This window comes from Amblyomma americanum, chromosome 3, assembly GCF_052857255.1.
Source record: "Amblyomma americanum isolate KBUSLIRL-KWMA chromosome 3, ASM5285725v1, whole genome shotgun sequence".
NCBI lineage: Eukaryota > Metazoa > Arthropoda > Arachnida > Ixodida > Ixodidae > Amblyomma > Amblyomma americanum.
This window is the reverse complement of record NC_135499.1, coordinates 225,336,350-225,359,581: the sequence shown is the minus strand read 5'-3', so window position 1 is coordinate 225,359,581 and position 23,232 is coordinate 225,336,350. Positions and strand designations below refer to the sequence as shown.

Below are 23,232 nucleotides of genomic sequence, written 5' to 3'. Positions count from 1 at the left end.
TGAGGTATCCGTTCGGTGGCAATTCGGTGCCTTTTCGTATTTTTTTAGGTACTAGTTAGCTTTGTTTTGGAGTGGTGTCCTATTATCCTTTTTCTTTTGCTTCCAAATTTGCCACCTCTCTTCAAGCCGTGTTCGGCGAATCGGGCTTTGGCAGCGAATTTGGCAGACATGGAAGCTGTTCTTAGTAGCGGAGATTACTGCTGTCAGCTACAAAATTTTGTGCTTACGTTTACATTGACAATGCAGTAGTATTGCATAACAGCCTGGTGGCTCTCGGGTGAATTTCGTGCACTGCCTGGGGAGTGGCGCCATGTTGAGTGGCTGATTTCGACTAATGCCTCCGTTGTCCGAAGTTTAAGACTCTGTGCTTGCAGACAAGATGAAGAAGGGCCTCCCACGCTACAACTCATCTCTCCTCGACCAGTGATTGTGACCACTGGCCGATCGAGATTGTCCTGGCCGCGGATGAGCTGTTACGTTTGGAGACGCCAACATGCCAAGAATATTCAAGCCACTGGGAATCATCAATCGACAGAGGCTTCAAAGGGCCGTCGATGTGGTTGCGGCGCCACGAGTGCAGGTGGTGGCGTCTACAAGGGTCCTTTCCCCCCCCCCCCCCCCTGCTGTTTACGGGGTGAAACGGCCCTCCGCTGTCTGAGAACGGCTTTGGTGAACCTGTCTTTTGTTCTCAACGCCGGACCCACCCGGGACATATTTCTCCCGGAGGGGACGACGGGGGAGCCGGCGAGCGGCGGGACTGCAAATGAGCCGTGACAAATGCGGCCGGGTTTGACTAAGCCAACGTCGCCGGAATCCTCGTGCTTCGAAAACAACTTCGTCTTAGACTGTGCTTTTCCTTATACGTGGAACCTTCTGCAAACTGCAGTGGTAGCCTTTCGGTCCCACGCTCCACGTGAAAGCTTCTGCGAACTGCGGTGGGATCCTTTCGCTCCCACGTTACCGCTGTGAAGTGCAGGTGACTGACCTTCGACGCGGCCATGGGACCCCCTTCGGGCTATTCATCACTGAAGCCTGGACAGCACGGACCCTGATGTGCCAGAAGTGGCAAGAGTGTGTGGCTGGGGGCGGACCCGGAAGACTGGACACGTGATCTACATCAGTGATTCAACGCATTTTTAATGAACTAGATTCCCCAACTAGGGACCTGGGGACCCTATTTAAGCAGCGATCTGGCGTGTGTTCGCCAGCTCCCGATTCACTCTTTCAATCTTTGTATAAATGTAAATAAACCCTTCAGTCTCTTCTTCACCTCGAAGACCCTCTCATCTCTTCGTCACCCCCACTACAGCAGTCTCCCGATCCGGAACCCAGCAACACCGCCCTTGGCGAGAGACGGCACAGGCGAACCAGGGGCCCGCATCTAACAGTATGCAGGAGCAAGGGGTTTTATAGGTGGAGTTCAATTCATCTAAGGGATTGCGGCAGCTACTTTCAACTATTCAAGAATTTTAATTGATAGGGTGAAAATTAAAGAGCTTTCATGTATTAATTTCAGCATAGCGTGATCGTATACAACTACCACCAATTGCCAACAGGATACGCACAGAAAGCACGGCGGGGCCAGGAGTGCCCTACAATAATGCTATACTGAAACTCTCTATTATAACAAAACACAATCAGTTGCATTACATAGATGGGTGAGACCTCTGTCCACACAAAGCCTTGTTTTTCCATCCAAATGTTAGCTTCTCAGTGGTCTTCCCCACTCGCAATGAAGCTGATGCTACCAATTGAATGGTGCCCTCTCTCGAAGCAGGCGCACACCAAATCGCTGCCACTCAGCCTGGCGGATCCAAAGCTCCTGAGCTGAGTCTAGGCAACTCATAATAGATGCACCTTTCCACGTAGTGATCCGGGGATCCATGTCCTGAAAGAAAAAAGCACTGAGATGAAGCGACTTATTTATGTCAATGTTACAGCTACAAGCACTTACCCTCACTTCTCACCCATTACTGAGTTACTGCTGACTTCAGCTCAAATATCCCCTTCACATGCTGCATCGACATTTGCACAAATCATTATCACAAATAGTGATAATGACAAGAAAGTTCTGACATATGTAATGTTTTGTAGAAATGCTTCAAGCCAAGTATGCATCATTAACACAAAAAATAATTTTTAAGATGGAAGCCTACACATTTTACGGCAGCTGTGAGCACTTCCTTTTTTGCCTTGCAAACAAGCATGGGTGCTTTAATACGCCACAAATGCACTCATTTGATTATATCGCATCTTCTTATGAAGGAAATCAATTAATCTTCTTATGAAGGGAATCAATTAAAAGAAGTGCAGTTGAGACCGTGAAACTAGAGTTGACTCCTGATGTGGAGTTATGAGATCTGAACAAAAATGACATAATTCAGCATGTGTGAAAAGAGAAGATTTTCCTGTGCATTCTTGACATACTCCTAGAAAATTCAGAAAACTTCAATATTAGTTTTCCTCCCGTTGGATAATAACTAGAGCCTGAAGTGAATATGGCATCACCAGAGATCATTTGATTCAAATGCTGCAATGTGCAGCCTCTTTATGATGGCTACACTTCACAGGAAATACAGCACTTCAAAATAAACTTAAAAGTGCCAGACCAAAGAACATGAAACTATGTGGCCCGCAAATGGCGTCTGCATGCTAGCAATAAAGTCGCTTTATATCAACAGTTCATGAAGTAGAATCTTGACCATACGAATCACAGAGTTGGAAAAAAATTCGTATCACTCGCAATTGGTATCATCGAACAACGAACAAGATCCGCATACTGAAGCAGAGGAACTGCATCCGTGCAAATTCATTTACGGCTGATAGGATTGATTCATGGCCAAATGCCACCACTCAGTGCTCGCGGTACGTGTTGTGCAACTGACGATCACAGCATCAGCTATCTCAGGACAGCACTTAGTGCTCGCAAGTAAATCAGCTTACTAAGTAATCAGTAGGCACTTTGTAAATCAGAACAGAGTACAACTGGCTGGTTCCCCAATCTTTCATAACACCGGAATTTGTCACTACACAAGCCCTGATCACATATGTGTTTCCAAACATAAGCACGACTATAAAACCAAACCCTTCATGAATCTGCCTTTTTCACAAGTTAAAAGAGTAGAAAACTGAGCTAGTTGGTTCATTCTTCTTGGTGGGAACAGCCGAAAAAACCAAAATGCAGACACAGAAAGGAACACACAGAACGTAGACGAGGCTGACTGTCAACTAGGCATTGAAAGGGAGAAATTAGCTGTGGTTCCGTATGTTCATGGATTGACCCACAACCTCATGAAGATTGGCAAGAGGCACGGGGTCCGGGTTGTTTGCTCTGCACCGAACAAGGCAATGAGCATGTGTGCTCGAGTCAACAGGCAAAAGAAGCAGCAATGCCAGATCGCACACCGAACAAGATTCAGCGAGTGTGTTAAAGGTGTGGTTTATAATATCCCTCTGGCCGGTGGAAAACAATATATAGGACAGACGGGAAGGTGCCTTAATGATAGGATAAGAGAACACGCATCATCGCTATCAGGTGCCCCAAGCAGCAATCTAGCCCTGCATTGCAGAGATTGTAAAGAAAACATAAAAGGCAAACAAGTGCACAAGTGTGAGCCCAAGTTGCATGAAGTTCAAGTCATGAAAAGGTATGCAGACAAATTGACACGCGAGATCCTTGAGGCATTGGCGATACGGGAAACAGGACAGCGGTGCGTCAGCACACCATCCATCTCTCTATCAAGAAAAGAACTTTCCTTCTTGAACGAACTCCACGGGAGATAAAAGCAAGATCTTTTTGACAAGGAAACAAAAAGCACGGATTTTCCAATAAAAAGTTTAGTTGACAGTCAGCCTCGTCTACGTTCTGTGTGTTCCTTTCTGTGTCTGCGTTTTGGTTTTTTCGGCTGTTCCCACCAAGAAGAATGAACCAACTAGCTCAGTTTTCTACTCTTTTAACGTTCATCTCCAGCACTCTGAGCCTTTCTTTGTGTTACCCGCATCTTTTGGATCCGCAACAATTGTGCCATCACATCGCTTTCTTCACCTGTCGTGCCCGCTTCTATTCACGTTGCATCAAGAAGAACTTACTTTTTGAAGATTTGAAGCCAATATTTGGAAAATTTTCGCCCTCCGAAGGACACGCAAGGAGAGTTTTGAAGATCATCAGAGCTGAGTTGTGGCGACAGATCCGCTTATTCACCGGCTTCCTCAAGGTGAGGTGTTGCGACGAAAAATCGCATCGTTTTCATTTGGCCAACGCTAGGTTTAGTACGGAGCACATGTGGAATGTTTGGTTCCTACCGAGTTTGAAAATATGTATGCAAGGCCGGAAGAAGCATGTTACGACAAGCAAGAACTTAGTAGTTACAATAGGAGCTGTGCAGCTTTCACGTTCTTCAAAAGGAGTACTGGAACTTGGTCCAAAATTTGCCTTACCCCCAAAACTTCACGCCGCATAGAAGCTTGCCATTATCAGGCATGTCGCAACAAGAGCGAATGAAGAGGACGTTAGCCGGGTTGTGGCTGAAGGTGTTGACGTCTTGGCCCGTTCAAAGGAACGCGGACATTGTAAGCATAGTTTTGAAAAGACCGTAAAAGAGCTTAAGGAGAATAACTTAAAGTTATGTCTTTCAGATAAAGAGGGCGGCTTTGTAGTGCTCGATTCCGGTAGCTACAACACAAGAGCATTAGAAGCCATCAACAAAAATTTCCGCAAGGTCGAGAAGAAAGAACTGAAGCAAGCTAAAAGAAGAGTCAAGGTGCTTCTTGAACAGAATAATATGAGCCGTTTGTATTCCAAGGTAGAATCTACCAAGATTTGCACCTTGTCGGTGTTTTTCAACGCAAAAACACACAAAATCGGTACCCCCTTCCGCGCCATCGTTTCAGAAGCAGACACGTGGCAGAAGCTGGTGTCAGAGCACTTGTTCAAGCAACTTTCCCTGTTGAGGGTAGAAGATCCTTTTAGAATCTGGAAGTCTGAAGAAGTAACGTCTGAGATAAAAGGGTTCAAAACGACCGAAATGTACGGGTTCTCGATTGACATCGAAGAAATGTATTATTCAATTCCGCACAAGAAACTGATGACCATACTTAGAGAAACCATTGAAGAGCAGGGAGTTATTTCATTTCAAAACTCGGCCGGAGTGTCGGTGGAAGGGTTCCTAGAGCTGCTGCGCGCTTATCTTGGCTCTACGATCGTCGCTCATGGGGATTCCTTGTTCGTCCAAAAAAGAGGCGTCAGCATCGGCTCTAAGGTAGCACCACTACTCTGACTTGTACCTGGCCGCATGCGACAAGAGAATACAAGAATCTGTGAAAGAAAATAGCGTCACACGGATTTTTCGTTATGTTGATGATTTCTTGGTTCTGTGCAGAACAGAGGATTCAACAGACTTTGAGCGACTCAAGGATAGCGTACTGGAGACCTTTCGCAAAACCTGCCCAGAGTTGAAATTCACCCACGAGCTTCCAGCCAAGGATTCGCTGCAATTCCTGGACTTACGCCTTGAATTCCAACCCGGACACTTATGTTGGAGGTACGAGCCTAGGGCGAAGAAACAGTTTCTCCCTTTTTCATCAAGCCATTCAAAGACCGTGAAAAGGGCAATATAAAGTGCCGCGCTCTTTTCAGCTCTGAAGAAATTGTGTGAGCATCAGATGGAGACAAGTTTTCGGCGGCAGATCGAAAGGCTAAAAAATGCGGACTATCCCGTTCTGATGCTTAGCAGCGTAGCTGAAAGCTTGCTGCGGAAAGTGAAAGGAGTGCAAGAAAGGAAAGGTGGACATGAAGAAGGCATTGAAAGGGAGAAATTAGCTGTGGTTCCGTATGTTCATGGATTGACCCACAACCTCATGAAGATTGGCAAGAGGCACGGGGTCCGGGTTGTTTGCTCTGCACCGAACAAGGCAATGAGCATGTGTGCTCGAGTCAACAGGCAAAAGAAGCAGCAATGCCAGATCGCACACCGAACAAGATTCAGCGAGTGTGTTAAAGGTGTGGTTTATAATATCCCTCTGGCCTGTGGAAAACAATATATAGGACAGACGGGAAGGTGCCTTAATGATAGGATAAGAGAACATGCATCATCGCTATCAGGTGCCCCAAGCAGCCATCTAGCCCTGCATTGCAGAGATTGTAAAGAAAACATAAAAGGCAAACAAGTGCACAAGTGTGAGCCCAAGTTGCATGAAGTTCAAGTCATGAAAAGGTATGCAGACAAATTGACACGCGAGATCCTTGAGGCATTGGCGATACGGGAAACAGGACAGCGGTGCGTCAGCACACCATCCATCTCTCTATCAAGAAAAGAACTTTCCTTCTTGAACGAACCCCATGGGAGATAAAAGCAAGATCTTTTTGACAAGGAAACAAAAAGCGCGGATTTTCCAATAAAAAGTTTAGCTGACAGTCAGCCTCGTCTACGTTCTGTGTGTTCCTTTCTGTGTCTGCGTTTTGGTTTTTTCGGCTGTTCCCATCAAGAATTTTTCACAAGATCAGGTGCCTTCTCGGCAGTGGCGAAAATTCGCCGAAAATCAAATGAACGTGGGAGACACAGGCACAATCAGGTTCCATGAGGCACCAACTGGGTCTGCAAAGTAGCAAGTGTGACCTTGACAGCTGCTGCCATCTGTCGCATGCACCTGTCACTAGCATGAACTGCACAAGCACAGTGGGAGCTGGTGGTTTGCTTTCAACCAGTGGAGCTGGAGAAGGAGAGGCATGCATGTGCAGAACAGTCACGCTGAAAAAGCAGACTGAAGCAAGGCTTTTTGATGATGCACAAGCAGTTATAACGACGGCAATCAAGGCAGCACTTATAGCCACCAAGCTGTTCTTCTTGCAACAAAGACAACGCTTCCCAAGATTTACAGTGCACATATGTACTGTTGTAAAACACCTTCTTCTATTCACAAATACATACTGCCATAATATTTTTTAACTAAGAGGCCAAATTCACTATGGATTTCAAATGCAACATTTAATTTGAGGTTAGGATCATTCTAACTAACTTTTCATGTGTTGACTAAACTAAATTAAAGGAAGTCAACTGCAATTTATCTCAGAAGCTTTAGCACTCCTCCAGACGAGATGATTACAGCATTTACAGGTGCAAATCACTAGAAATGATAACCAAGTAGTACACTGGCTATCAGCACCAACTCCAACCATATTGCCAATTCCTTAGCACCTCAAGTTGCTCAACCACTTCTAGAATCTTTGCAGAACTAATGAAGTTGCATTTAGCTGTAGAGAGGCACCTACAGGCACAACGAGCTAATAAAGAAACCTGTACTACAGCACAGCATGCAATATATTTTGGCTATTGCTGTGTATTCAGTACAAGCCGTGACTTTTTGAATTTTCAAAGCTACAATTAAAAACTGAACGCCAAACCAGGCTAAGATGACACATCAGCAATGCTCTAGCACCTAAAACCCCAAACAGCTTCCTGATTGGTTTAGTGGACAAAATAACTGTTCACTGCTAGAAACATAGCTGCAGCGCAACCAGAAAACTGCAGGCTACTAGAAATGCAAAAACTGCCACAACCTCCACTGAAAATAGAAAGCCAAAAAACAAACACAGAAATTAAAAGTTTCAAAGTAATGTCCTTTGCAGTGAGGGCTCCCTGGGTGTCGCAGATGTAGCTCACTGGACTGTTGTGTTCAGTCAACGCTTGCAGGACGAAAGCTGCAGTAGAGCTGGTTTCCAAGTCCAGAGAGGAGGTGTCTTCACAACTTCCTCGCCCAATGCGAAGGTCTATAAATGTTGCAAGCATGACCTTGCAGGCCACGCTTGCAAGGGCATATAACCTACCGACCAAATCATGCACATCACTGGAAAATAAGAAGCCTCGCTACCCTTGGCCTGGTAATGATTTCCATCTGCTCCGTTCGGTACATGATGGGGATCTGGACAGAGAGGCGATTCTGCAGCCAAGTATCGATGCCAGGAAACATGCAGCCCCCTCCCACCACAAGCACACAGCTGAACATTTTGCGTTTCAACTCCTCCCCATCTGCAAAGGAAAAAGAGAAGCGAATTGAGAATTGATCAGTTACTATGGTTCTAGAACACCCACTTGATGTGCAGAACATTCATGCTGTTCATACTGTTTTGCCTTTTTGTATGTGTATTTCTGTACATGCATCCACCCTGCTATGATCTTGAACAAGACCACAGTATGTATAAATAAAAATAAATGTGGAACAAAAACAATTCAAAATGATGTCTTGGCTGAGCTTCACACCTGAAGCCGAACATCGGGCTCAAAGCAAGACCGCGCAACTGCATCACGTGCAGCACAGCCCAAGCGTTGGGGCATCTGAATGCACGGACTCATTTTCACACCTCTGGCTTGCGACAGAGTCTGGACCCATCGTGCGGCTCACAGTCCAGCGAAACCAATATGCAATAGCTCCCAAGTCGTCGCTCTACTCACGAGCTTTGGGCCCTCCTTCAGAAATACTAAACAAATTTATTCATTCATTCATACGCAAGGGTGACCGCTGCATTTGGGGTGGTACTCCATTCAGTTTCCGTATTAAAGTTCATCCCCTATATATGAACAACGTTAAGTAATTCGTATGCTAACTCACCACAGCGGTCAACACATTGCACAATAGCCTGGTCAATGCCAAGCAGCTGGTCACATGGCAACTCCCTTTCTCCATCTCGAGGTGCAACTGCAAGGGTGACCGCTTCAGGTGGTACCACTTCATCTTCATCTAGGGCACCTTGCCCCAGCTGGCTGTCATCCAGCTGGGAGGCAGCATCCGATGCTTGGGAGCCTTCTGCCACATCCCGAGCCGCTCGCCTCTGCACCAAGCACCATGCAGCACACAGAAGAGAGGAGGTTTTATTTTATATTTGCTCGACGAGTGTATCACTATGCTTAGGCGTAGAAAGGGGGATGGGATGAAGGGCAGATGTCTATATGACAACCTGATAAGTCTATATAACAATCTGTGTAATTATGTGGCAATGAGCATTCTTGGTGACTAAGAGGTATATTTGCGTGTGGAAGAATAAATGTACAGTTTGTTTTGCGAGCAGCCATGCTCTCCAGTGAGTGCCCCTGCCTCAATCGTTTAATCAGCAAGGAGGAGTTACTAGCCAAACCTCATCATCTAAACTTATGCCCATAAGGAGGAAAATGGGAAGAAAGGAAAAAGAAAAGGTGAATCTTGCTGTAATGGACTCAAACTCTCGGCAAAGTGACTTTGCTGCCATGAATGGAAAACACAAGCTACAGAATGCAGGTCAAAATGCCATATCAAAAAGTGTACTAAAAGCAAAAACAACAAGTTATAAGACTGCGATTAGATGTGTGCATGAGAACTGGCCCACAGCGCTCTCTGCCTCTGCCAAATAAATTGCTCTTATGCATGTACAGTGGGGCACCTATAAATAAATTTGCTTGCTCTACCCTGGGCTAACACATAGGCTCTGAAATGCTGCAATGAGCCAAACAGAATGGAAAAAATGTGACAGACTTTTATGGTGCTGCAGGCCAGTTAGCAGGAGCTCTCCATCTTCTAAACATCTGGCTGATAAGAAAACGATTTGGAGGCGAGCACATGTCACAGTAAGAGTATCAGAGACAATGAGTGGAATGAGCAAGCACAGCGAGAAACAGAGCATGCATATCCTGCATGCCCTTTGCGAGAAAGTGGCATTAGCAGTTCACAAACAAAGTTGGCAGAGTAACTGTGAGAAAGGAAGATCCCTGCAGCTACCAAACACCTCACTATATTGCTGCTCAGGCATGCAGTGCTGTCTGAGTTTGCAAACGGCCGAATTTGACAAGCAGCAAAACCAAAAAAGAAAAAGTGTAGCACAAACAAATGTGTAACCTCTCATGAACAAACTAGTGTGTGGAGCAGAGGTTGAAGATGACAGAGAAAAAATTCAGATTGAAATATTAGAATACCTCATGATCCGATTAATGGCTCATATGCATGAAGATTTTTACAGAGTGACGTTTCCAAGACAATGTCTCATAGAGCTATTAAAGTGGTGCTAAAGTGATTTCCGAAAAAAAAATTTATTTCAAACTGCCATTTCATGCAATTTTCCTCCAGAAAACTGCAGCCCTGCCAATGAAACGGCTCTGGCTGCCATCTATGACTGGCCACAAGCCCATGATGTGAGAAGTGGGGTCTGCTCCAATGCTCCAGTGACTAGAAGAAAACGCAAACACACTACTGTACTGCAGTCGTGCACAGCCTGACAAGAAACTCCGTGGTTATTGCATTTTTTTGTTGCCCGAAAATGCTTGGAATTTTCTTTTATTTGCTGAGCCCCTAGTGCCCCTAGACACGACAATCAACATGGGCAAACAACAGTGATATAATGCAGATGCAAAAATGGTGGTAAATACTGCTGCACATTGGAAAGCAGTTAGCACATGCGTACGCTTTTTATATAGTTTTTGTGTTAGAGAGGCTAGAAAAAAGCCTTTAAAAGAAACAACCATATACTAGCCAAGCAACAGGGACAAAAATGCTTTGGTCAGAGCACATTTCAACTACCACACAGATGCACGAAGGAAGCAGCAGTGGTCGCATCCTGGTTGTCTTTTCAATTATTGTTGTTTCCCCTTTGGGGTTAGTATAGTGGAATAGTAATGCTTAAGACCGCTCTTACAAAGAATTTAAGACCTGCTGCCATGGCTTACTGGCTGCGGCTTTCTGCAGCTCACCATGAGTTCAGGACTGGAACCTTGCCATGGCAGCTGCATTCTGATGGGGGTGAAATGTAAAAGCACCCGTGAACTGAGGGTATATGTTGTACTCTTTACAAAACATCCTCAAAACGGTAGTTACAAGCTCATTTCACTCATAAAACGAGCTTGTAACTACACTTTTGAGGATGTTTTGCAAAGAGGACCACATACCGTAAAAACCGGACTATAGGTCGAACCGGAATATAGGTCGACCCCCTAACTAACCAATTCTAAAAATGAAAAATCTTTTTCAATGAGAAAAGTACCGAAAGACATCCTTACTTTGAAACAAATGCGACTCGAGAGGTTGCACAATGGTGACAGTATTTAATTTCATTTAAATGCTGCTTGTATGCACACCCGGCAAATTTTTCAACAATATCGCGCACCAATCGGCCCGCGTGTTCGTTTCTGGCACAGGCAAGTACGGCGCCGTAGAGCAAAGCCCTCCTCTTCATGAATCGCCGCAAGCAGGATGGCGAGCCTTTGAATTGCGCCCTCGTGAGTCTAGAGGCACGCGCGATCTCTGCCGCTTTCACGCGGATGCATTCGGCAGTCACAGGCAGCGATCTTGCTCGCAGCGCAACGTTTCCTTCCTATTCTCGATACACTACGGTCTGCCCACGAAATGTTTTCTTCTGGTTGCTGCAAGTTGTAATACGCAGCTTCTGCCTTCGCCAGTACTGAATGCTCTTTTCGGATACTCCAAATTCGCGCTGTGCCGCCAGGTTCCCGTGAGCTTCCTCGTACTCAATCGTGTTTTTCTTGAAGGCGACGGTAAATTGCCGTTAGCTTCCGCTTTGCATCTACTGAAACGCAAAATGGCGGCACTGCTGCTGATGGCGATGGTGATGGAGGCTGTTGACTTCAGCCACCCATTGTTGCAAGACTTCCGTATTTTTTCCGCCAATGACCGGTATATAAGACGGGGGTCGACTTTTCACCATGGTTTTTTGAATAAAAGTTCGACCTATATTCCGGTTTTTACGGTATGTCCATATATACCCTCAGTTCATGGGTGCTTTTACATTTCGTCCCCGGTGGTGCTATTGCAAATCCCAAGCCAAGCTACCCTAGTCGACAACTCCAGTGCATGCGTTCTTAAAAAGCTTTGATGTATTATCGTTACAGAAGTGATCCAGGCTGTGCACTGTTGTTCGTGAGGACTTGGAATTGTCCCCCTTCAAAGCTGCAAAAGACAGTGCCATCAGGCCGTTCTGTGGCTGGCAGCAGTGAAAGAGAGTGTCACCGGGGCCATTGGTGTTTGTACCTAGGCAGAAAACCATAATGGAGAAAAATGACCATCGTTCGAGTGTCTTCCCGCAATGCACAGCCATCACAGTTCACAAAACAATTTTTTTAGAATACTTCCTGGTCGACTTTCGCAACGAAACTTCGGGAGAGCATAAAAAAAGAGACGTACAAGCGGACACCACAATTATCAAAACTAAATTTTTTGGCCATTTTTTGGGGAATTCATAGCTGCTTGCCCCTTTAAACAGGATGCAGGCAACTCAGTGACAATTGTGACAGACTCTGAAGCACGCAGAAAGTAACAGTAAAGTAAAAAGACATTTCACTTGCATGTGACACTTTAAAATGGCACTATGCTATATTTGACATCACATCTTCTCTGCATGTGATAGCCGTAGGAGCCATTGCTTCACTGCCTCACCTGTGTCTGCAAGAGAAAGTGCTCATCTAGCGGGTCGTGGGGGTCTCCTGGGTTTCTTGGGTGACCTCTGGATTGCTTGGGGCCCGTGACGCCTAGCATGTCTGGTCGGAACAGTGCCAGCGGAGCTACCAAGCACTCATCACCAACCTGCCAGATTTATTGCATTCATTGAGCTCAAATCCTCAACAAATAAAGAAAATAAAGAACTGTCTAGAAATTTAGAAATGCGATCAATTTAAAGGAGGACTGTCAAAGGCATACACCATTTTCCATGTACTTTCAAGGTCTAGCTAAATGCAGAAGCATGTACATTCTCTCCCTTAATGTAGTACGCGTAGAGCAAAATTCTCAATCTGTGAGCTGCTGGCTGTCGTAACGTGACAGCCACAATAAACACCTAACCCGAAGGCACCCGGGTTTCTATTACATAACAATAGTCTTAATCAGTGGCCCTCAAATGGCAGCCCACACATTCATTCGATGGAGGCTAAATGCTAGAGGCTTTTGTACTGTGCGATGTCATTGCATGTTAAAGGGCCCCAGGTGGTCAAAATTATCAGGAGCCCTCCACTACGGCATCCCTCATAGCCTTAGTCGCTTTGGGACGTTAAACCTTATAAAACTAAAAACTAAACAAAACTGTAAATCTGTTCAGCTTACAAATTTAGATTCAGAGAAAAGCCCAAAATGTCAGGTCATGTAAGAGCATGTGGGCACTATTAGAAAACCGTAATTGCGGCAGAGATAAAAGGAGCGTAAATCAAGACAGCATAATCAAGATTAAAGCCTTCTGAAAAATAATTCTCGAAATACCGTTTAGCACTTTCAGTCAACCACTGAGCAGCGAATTTTAGTATTCTTTGGTACAACTGCATGAGAACACTTTCACACTGTTTGTCAAAGACAGCTCAGAACGATCATGCTCCTAATAAACTGGCAGGAAGATTAAAGGGCACAATGTGCCTAATTTATCTGACATGAAAGGCCACCTGTAATTCACCAATGGTTTTGCTAAGTTCGAGCCCTTCATTTAGTACTGCAGACGATATGCCGATGATGATGATGATGATGATACTGGCTATCCCTTTGTATCGGGAGATCAACGGTACTAAAAACCGGAACAAGCCAAGAAGGTAAAAAAATAAAAATTAAAGAATAAAAAACACCTAACACACGCTCATGGCACGTTTTGGTCCCCTGAGCCTTCAAGGAGCGTGACTGTGTCGTGTGCGCCACCAATGTCCCAAACGTCGCTTGGTTCGCTCAACCGGCTTCCATTGCGGTGGCTCGTCGGGTCGGCGAAAACCGAGTGCCATCGCTAGTGCCCCGAGGCTGTTGGATCCGCTGATCGCGTCTGGTGGCATGGGGCCTACTGAGGAATTGTCCAAGAGTTATACTGCCAGTGTTGCTAACAGCATTGGCATGGTACCATGCAGTACAGTCGTACCTGGATATATTGAGCTCAAAGGGGATAGCAAAATAATTCGACATATCGATAAATCAATACATAAAAATGGTGATAGGTACGATTATCCGTAACCTAGAAGAAAGAATACAACGAAGCCCTTCTTGCAGCAATGTGCCACCCACCATCATTTTGGAAGCACATCGCTTGCTAGGCATTGCTATAATCCCTCTATTTCCCGTCACAGCTGCAGCGGATGGTGCTTTGAAACTAGCCACTGCCTATCATGAGATGTTTAATCCTGTTACTAATTCACCACAAACAGAATATTCACCCATTAAACGCAATGTACAGTTGGTTACTGCAATGCCTTCAGCAGAGAAGCAAGCAAAGCATGTAAGGCGAGGGCTGTCGCTATTCTTTAGTTCGTTAGGTTGGCTTTATGCATGATAGTGATCTCGCGTGGAAAATGAGTAAAAGAGACCAGAAGTCGACCTTAAGCACACCCCATATTCACCTCGTAATGCGATTTCACGGCGATAGCACTGCCAACAGATGCCCAAGGCTGCGCAGCTGACCAGTCTTCGCAAAAAAAGAGTTATCAGAGTGCCATTAGGAGAAGTGCCCTTTACAGGGCCGTGCTGCACTGTTCAATATATCAAACGACTGGCAAAATTGGAGTTTGATATATTGAGCCCCTTCCGTATATTTTCACACACAATTTTCAAGGGGATAATCTGTGTGTTCGATACATCCAGGCTAGACTGCAGTGAATTCTTGCCAGGGAATGATGAGTTCTCCTTGATGGTCTTCGTTAGTGGCTTAGTGGTGAGGCTGCATGAAAGCTCAAAATGGATCACAACTGCTTTGACAGCACCTGTCCCTAGTCTGACAGCTAGCCAGATCACCAGGGTGTCATTTGGCCAGGAGGTGGTATGATCTGAGCAGGTTTCTCCGTTAAAGAGGCCCATTAATTCTACTCTCCTCAAGAATAGTGCATCACCCCTGGATAGCAATCAACCACATGAAGGGAGGAGGCAAAACCATAGTGGGTGCCTGAGAAGAGCTGGAGAATCAACGGAGCGGCCAAAAGCATGGGACTCAGCATAAAGGATTGCAAGATATGCACAAACCTTGATTTTGTACTCCAGAAGCGGTTTGCCCGGCTGTTTCACTTGAAAAGACCGCTCCTGTGCTCCACAAATGTCCTATAAAAGACAAAGATCATTGGAGTAAACGATAGGTCACTAAAGTTTTAAAAAAAAATTAAACTCCCAAAAATTTATCTCCCTGAATTTTATTACGCAATAGGTTTGACAGAAAGCAAGTGGCCACTAAATACTCACCAAGTTAACATGGCACATGTTCTCCTTGAGTTCTTGTAGAAGCATGGCATCTGCGACTCTCGCAGGGTTGCACTCTGTGTAGGGGAACCCTGATTTGCGCAGCAGGTAGTGGAACAGATGTGTAATGTCAGCTCCCCCGTACTCCATTGTCAACCTCTCATTTTAGGAAGAAGAAGAAACAAAGAAACAAAAAAGGCGCATTGCAAATCAAGACTTGCACTGCATAACGCTGCATTTTATGACAAGCAAGCAGTTCACATAGAATATATAAAGCATTCATTTCAAAGCATATTAATGGAATCAATAAATACATTCAGCTGATAAGCAGCAATCTGCTTGCTTTTTCCATACTTTTGCTATGTCCCCAAAATAAAATGCGTGACTAGAACCCTTTGTGCTTAACTCCCATAGAACAATAAAGCCTATGCTCTGTAGCCTGTTCATCCTTAAAGCATTTATCATAAACTGAGCTAGCAGTGGCAGCTTCCTTGTTATGCTCGTGAAGATGAAAAATAAGGTCGAAAAGTGTCAACCCACATGAATGTTGCCTTTAACTAATCTCAAGGTACCTACTCCAAAAGACAGCCAACGCTCACCTGCTTGTTCGTGCAGATATGCCATCTTCAACGCATGACACACTTGTCTTTTGGTCTCCAACATCCACGACACAAGCATAGCACAAGCCAGCACCAAATGTAGCGCACACAGACTCCTGGTGTGTGAAAGAAAAACAAATAAGCCTTAGCCTCAGTCACATGGAATGACACTGACATGAAGACATGAGTTTTATGCTTTTATGCAGTGGAAACTGTCATATCAATTTTTTACAAAGTCTTTTTACATACCACTTCCAGTAGCCATAAAAGAACAATAGCAGGAACTTGTGCTGTGCATCTACTCTGAGCTGAACAAAAAGTAGTGGAATAAAACAGATGACTGAATAATAACTAACACATCCTTCACAGCACTCAATTATCTGCTAGCTTGTGTTACTGCAAACATTGTTACTTCAGTGCATTCGATTTCAGTGTAAGGAAGATTTAAGGATCACAAATTTATAGCACTGTAATCATTACAAACCAAATTTCTTCTTCTCCTGAAGAAAATCAAGAATCTTAATCCTATTACCATGCAGAAGACAGCAGCACCACATTAATGATACTGCGCAATATAACAGGCAGTTAAAGAATTTAAACAAGCAGATATCATTAATAAAAAGCAATTAGTGCCTTGGGTAATGATGGACATAGTGTGACAAAGACGACGAAGCTGGCAGTGGCGTGGGACGGAGTGCCTGCGCTAGGCCAGCGGCTAATAAATCATCTCTTTGCTATCAGTCAACCTGTCTCATTCTTCGGTTGGCCGTCACATAACATCTGGAGGTGCGCAGTTCATCCCCACCCTGGTCCTGGAGCTTCGGCTCATGTGTCAGCCGTGGTCGTCAACCGTGAGTTCTTGGCCTGTGTCGCCCAGCCTAGCCCCAGCCTTTCAGACCCGAACCGATCTCGCCGTCGTTCCCCTGCCCCGTCCACTGCCCAGACCACCTGACACGACGAACTGAACCTGGCGCAAGGACCTGACCTGCCGACCCCACTGACCCGAGACGCTGCCCACACGTGACGACACCGTTCCCTGCCCCTGCCATTCGGCGCGTCCTGGGGCCTCGGCCGTCGGCTCCTGGTGACCTGCGGCCCAGAAGCTTTGCGGATCAGGATGATTCAGCCATCTTCTCCATCGTGGCGGCCAGCACCTCACTATCTTCTCCTTCCTGCCCCACCATCCTCTGAAGCCCATCACCATTTCGCGCATCTCTTTGTCACCGATAGGGACGATTGCTCGGTGGCCCGGGTAGTGTAACAAAGACGACGAAGCTGGCAGTGGCGTGGGACGGAGCGTTCGTGCTAGGTCAGCAGCCATTGAATCATCTCTTTGCTATCAGTCAACCCGTCTCATTCTTCGGCCGGCAGTCCCGTAACAATATCATTATACTTACTAATATGCCTGGGAATATCAGGCTAAGTTACTTCGCTTTCTTCAATATTCACATGAATCTCGAGACTGCTGCTAGCAAAAGAGCATGAGATGAAATGTGCAACATAAAAATAGTCCATGGTGAACGCTAGCTAGGTAATAGATGCAATCATGTACCGAGACTTAGACAAGCAAAGTGTGGTGACACTGAATGTAATTCTAACATATGAGACGTGCATTTGGAGAGAGCCATTCAGGAAAAATGAACGAACTTTCTCATTACAAATACCCTAAATTTTTTTTATCAACCAGGCACACTTGTGTTTTTCAAATTAATAGAACCACCATCCTGTGGCCTTAGAAAGGCTGAGTTTCAATTCCTAACACAGAGACTAATTTCAGCTCACCAAAGCAACAAAGCAGCCGCCAAAGCCCAACTTGCACAGCAGGAGCTGCACCAGCTCTCGGACATGTTCCCTGGCATGAACGTCGGGGATAACCAGCACAGCCCTGTAGTGCTTCAACAAGAAAAATGGAAAATCAAGCACAAGACTACCCTTGACAATTCTCTGTTTATAGCTTCACGATCACAAAAACCCTATGTTTGTGTAACAGTGAGCAAGTAAAAGTTAAGAACAGAATGAAATGAACACAAAGGCATCATGAATGCTATAAATGGTTTACTACAGTAGCTGCTCCTTAAGTTAGGGATGATGTCTGAAAGAAAAACAAAAGCCTGCACACACAATAACGACAACCAGAACCCAATGCTGAATGATGAGACCGATATTCACCTGTTGCGTAACCCTGCTGCTTTCACATAAAACGCAGCGCACTTCTGCATCAACTGCCAACCACATCAATGGAGCCTTTTGTTCACGCAAGGAAAGTAAGCTATTATTCTAAATCTGGCTCAACAACTGAGTTTTTGTTTGCTGCACTGAACAGCAGAGGTGCTTCCTCACTCACCTTGAGGTCCTTGAGTGGGATCTCAAGATACTGCTGGATGGCCATGCCCCAGATGGCCTCTAGGTGGGAGAGCACGGACACCAGGGAGCCTCCCACACCTGAGTGCACGTTTAGCCGGCCTCTTCTGATGGGCCAGTGCACGTGGAATTGATGCTCGGGATTAAGGTACAGCGCCTGAAAGGTGGCCAGCCAGTAAGAAACAAACGAGTAAATGATGATCCATTGTGCTTGCACAACTAATGGCAAAAAAAAACAGAAAAAAAAGAGTAAAGCTATCAAACCGAGTTCAACCTCCAACTGCAATTAAAGCATAAATTCATTTTAGTACTCTTCAAGAATTTAACTTACATTTATGCTTACCTTCTCGCTCACACACTCTCTCTAAAAAATACTTATTTTATTTATTTTGCCAGTAGTTTCGAAAGTAAGCTATAAAAAAAAAACGCGAGCTGCCTGAAAGAAATAGCTCTGCTATATTCACCAGCTAACCCACCCCTCTGTATATATCCACTCACGCTGCAAAAGGAAGCCACAAATGAAGTCACTGAATGTATGACCACATGTTGTAGTTCATGTCTTTGAACCCTATAGCAGCCATACTTTTAACTCGTCAAAAATCTCCTGAATGCTGGTACTGCCCAACAATTACTTAATTAATAAAATGACTAAGAAGCCAATGCATGAAATAAAATACACAAAACAATTTTGTATTTAAGAAAAATTTCAAAATGATGTTCTCAGCACAAGCTGGCTCCCACTGCTCCACACACATAAATGTTCACAGAGAAGTAAGTACGCAATTATTAAAGCTTCCATCTCACCAAAGAGCAAATCAATCACTTCATTTTCTGCTGTGTATGGTAGGAAGCACTTGTCTGACACTCCTATTTTCTAAAGAAAAATACAGCTTACAATCGCAAACAAAAATTTTAACCCACTAACAAAGAACATGACCTGAGCATGTAAGGCTTTTACAAGTCGTGGAAGACTGCTCTCACCAGGCTGAACAAAAAAACATTACAGCAACCAGTGCGAGATGAATAGATTAGCATTGTCAACAATCTTCCCCTCTGTGTATAGAGGGAGAATCCGTCGCTACTTAAATACCGAATAAACGGAAAGATGCCAGCCTAAATTCAAATTTCTATGAGGACCAAGTTACTACCACTTTACATAAACAACAGGACTTCTATCACAAAATAAAACTGTCAGTACCTCCTCTCCAACGTAAAAGTCCTGTGGCCGATCTGTGTTTGTCCAACTGAGGTCACATTTTTCTTCAATAATTGTCGGTTTCACATGCTGATTGAAGTGATGAATCTAGAATGGAAGAAAAGAAATACATTCAAAGCTTAAGATGAGTTTCAGTCATTCTAAAGCAATATATAACAAAGCACAAATGCAAACTAGAAGCGTAAACGGATATATAACTACACAAAAGTTTTGTTGGCTTAAAGAAAGCCAAATAGAAAGTAGACAAAAAGAAGGTACAACGCTGACCGTGCAAGCAGTGCATGCCCAGATATGCACATATGCTTGGAATGGTGCTGCTTGAAATATATAAATAACACTTGCCTTGTCAGTAGGAAATGTGTACCGTATCCTTCCCTCTGAAGTCAAACATGAAGCCAAAAGGTTCCCAACTACTTCACATCCTTCCTCTATAGTGGCCACCACTTCTGGCTCCTAGGCGAAAATGTGGAGAGAAATTACGTTTCAAAATAATGCGTATCAAAACAGAATTTACAATGTCCATTTGCTGCAGTCACCACTGGCTGCTGTGCATAAAAAAAGGAACCAAAGTAAAGTTATGCGACAGTCTTGAACAGCTATGGATGGTTCGTTGTCAAACAGCAAAACAGTACTTTAAGTTGAATGTCCGATGTAGAAAAAAGCTCACACTGATTTTGGCTTTAGCAGCTCATGAATGTCTGAACTATTAACAAGTTACCAGATAAAAAGATGAAAAGACTGAAGGATAAAAATTAGAGGGACACTTAAGCTCCGTCTTTAAGGCTATGACAAGCTAGTGTTAATGGGTCCCAGCAGCTGCTCCTCTTTCCTACACAGACACGGACACTGTTCCCATATTATGTGAAGAACCACACAACATACTTATAACACCCCGCTTTAACCAAGCTGTACAAACGTGCCTACATGGCCTATGGTTAGCGTATCAGACTCGCAACCTAAACGTCACGGGTTCAGTTCCTAACTAATTACCCCAATTTTCTTTTTCAGCGCAATTCATTTACTTTACATACTTACATGTCCTAATGATGTTTGAGTCATGTTGCGACTTTGTAATCACCAGTTTTCTAATGTTTTAATCACTTTTCAAATCTGCTGCTTCACATATGTGACATAGCCACTTTTTCGACAAGTCCGGATTTTCACTCAGAACCATAACAGAAGCCACCAGGTTATCCGCAGAACGGGACCCTTAAAACTATTGCTTTAAAATATTTGGCTACCTGGCAAAAACTCACGAACCTAAGATGCAGTATAAGCAAAAGGCTGACCTACCATATCAACTTCTGGTACAAGAATGGGATCCACATGTGGAGGTGATGTTGCCGACAGGCATGGCCTTGCGATGACATGTGGTATGGTGTGTGGGTAAGAGTCTGAAGCTCGTCCTATCCTTAGAAACATTGACCCTGGGTGAATTATTACGATGGCTGTGGCCTGAATGGGCTGCAACAAGCAAGAAATGTGACAGCAGAGATGTGACAGCATATTTAGGGAACAAAAAACTTGTTTACCTAGACATCAGATTCATGCCTGCTTCAATATCTGTGGCACAAGTAAAATGGTTACCACAGGGTAAGCACAAACCCTACTGGCAAAGAAAGACCTTCTAAAAAATAAAAACATGTGTAGCTCACTCATGTCAAGCACACATCACTATCAGGCAGGGCGGTGCAAAACTGTAGGCTCGAAGCACATGCACAAGAGCATGCCTTGTTAGTCCATCACAGCCCCATGTCACATTAAATTTCAATCTATTCTAACGCTCCCCTGCTTGTGTTTTCAGAACGTTCCACAAATAATGAATCACTCAGATAAAGATGATTATTGGATGTCAAACTACCGCAGAGTGCGCGCTTTGGTAGGCCCGTTGGTAACTTGAATACTCGTGCAACCCAGTCATAACACAGCTGCATTTATCAAAAAACTTGAAACCATTGTGTAAAAGAAAAGAAAGAGACGAGATGATCAATTTTAACTTGATTTATGGACTCAGGTAGAACTGGAAAATTCAAAATCATGATTCAACAAAAACCGACGAAACATTTATCAGTGACACGTGCCCTAGTTACGAAGTGTTTTCTGAAATGCTAACAGCAAAGGGCGTGAATCGGAGCAATAACCACTAGCAACAGGCTGGATAACCTGTTTTAGCGTGCATAGCTCAACTTTCACGTGCATAGCTCAACTTCTCATTTTGAAGTTAATAACCGGCAGAAACACTACATAACTGTGTCTACTGTAATTGGGACAAATTAATGGCTTCCACACTGAAGGCACTGAATTTCGGGTTCATTTCGTACGATTTATTTAGTGCAGTTACTGATTACTGGACTCACGTGGAAATGTTAGTCACAAAAGAGCTCATAATACAGGAATGAATTTGTGTCCAAATAGTTAGCTGGGCACAAAAACTTGGCAGCTTCCAGTTTCACCCCACAGTACTTTTAATGACAGCTTACTCGCGTTAAAATTTGTTTGTAAACACTGTCATGCAACCAATGTGAGCATGTCGTTCGACAAGCTGTCGCCTCTCGCCTACATTTAACTATGTTAGCCAAGCCATTAAATAATAAACTTCATCATTTGAGACTCTGATGGGTTTTCGAGTCATCGAATGTTTATTACCTCAACTGTTGCCTCTGGAAACAGCGACACCGGCTGCTTCTTGGGCGGCGTTGGCGCCATGTTGTATGGATTGAATTGGATTGGATTGGATTTCGTGGCTTACTGCTTCACTACGGTTGTCTTCCTAACAGCACAACGGACCCCTATGTGAAGGTACTGCTACTGCTGCTTCTGTTGCTGATAGGAAGAAAGAAAAGGAAAGTGCACGGGCCTGCCTACTGACTCAAGCCGAGCCACGCTCGCTGCCGCGTGCTGAAAGTAGGAGAGTTAAAGGATAGGAGAGCAAAGATAGAAAGAAAAGGCGGCGCTAATATGCCCCGGGCCGATCCCGGAGGCAGTGCAACACCGGGCCGACCCGTGCCAGAGTGCTTCAAGCCGAGCACTCCGCCATATTCCAAAATTAAGTTTAATATCTTGGGTCCAAGAACCCGCAGCAGATGTTAAATCAGGTAGATGCGGTGGTAAAACTTTATTGGGTGCACTGGGGCGGGTTTTAGAAGAGAGTGGAGGGTTTCACCGCTCCTTTGCCTAGGTGGTAGTTCTCATTCCGGGACACCATTGTCGGTAGCCGCTGTCCGCGCTCTTTGGACCAGAGCTCTCTGGGACTCCAAGTCCAAGCAGACGGACAAGGTCGCCTCCCAGCCTTCTGTTGTTGGCTGATTTACTCTATTTGCGCATTTTTCTGGCAGGCCCACACCATATGATATGCGTCTGCCCACATCTCACAAAATTTGCAGTACCCCGAAAAAGTTGGGTCAACGTGTTTTAGAATCGCAGGGCTTAGAAACGACCCCGTTTACAGCCTTCTGAAGTGTCATTCCTCAGTTCTATCCAGGCCCTTAGCGGGCTCTGGGAACGTCTGCTTACAGAGGCGCAGATATGTTGTAATGTCCGCATATGTGGTACGCGGATTCGGTGCAGGAGTCCCGACAGACTGGGAATTCAGTGGAACTCCGGGGGAGATACGCTCGGGCGGCTGTGTGAGCAGCCTCGTTCCCTTCTATTCCCTGGTGTCCGGGCATTCATACCAATTGTTTTGTTCCCTGCATTCAGCTATGTTGCGCGCTTGCTAAAATTCTGCTGGCAAGCGGCGCTATTCTTCCCCTTATATAATTTCGACAGGCGTGTTGAGAATCAAATTATGTGCGTGGCGTCGGAGTCAGTGGCTGCCAGCGCTATTGCCACTTCCTCGGCTAACGCAACTTTACTAGTTTTCACCGAGAGTCCATCCACCTGCTTTCCCTCGTGTATGGC

At 44.8% G+C, this 23,232-nt stretch overlaps 2 protein-coding genes across 3 annotated transcripts in view; both read right to left on the bottom strand.

The window, feature by feature from the left end:
• LOC144126237 (salivary anticoagulant protein P23-like) overlaps positions 1–23,232 on the bottom strand; it is a 339,317-nt gene that overhangs the window by 78,124 nt on the left and 237,961 nt on the right. The gene's annotated exons all lie outside the window — the stretch shown is intronic.
• Positions 1,602–22,103, bottom strand: Arp8 (Actin-related protein 8). The gene is made up of 13 exons (XM_077660279.1): positions 21,979–22,103; positions 20,626–20,796; positions 19,675–19,785; positions 19,315–19,419; positions 18,100–18,273; positions 17,538–17,648; positions 15,756–15,871; positions 15,160–15,313; positions 14,947–15,021; positions 12,409–12,555; positions 8,605–8,824; positions 7,867–8,024; positions 1,602–1,888 (listed from the first exon to the last, which is right to left on the bottom strand). Exons 1-13 carry the CDS (start codon positions 22,036–22,038, stop codon positions 1,745–1,747), a joined length of 1,746 nt encoding a protein of 581 aa, XP_077516405.1. The 5' UTR covers positions 22,039–22,103; the 3' UTR covers positions 1,602–1,744.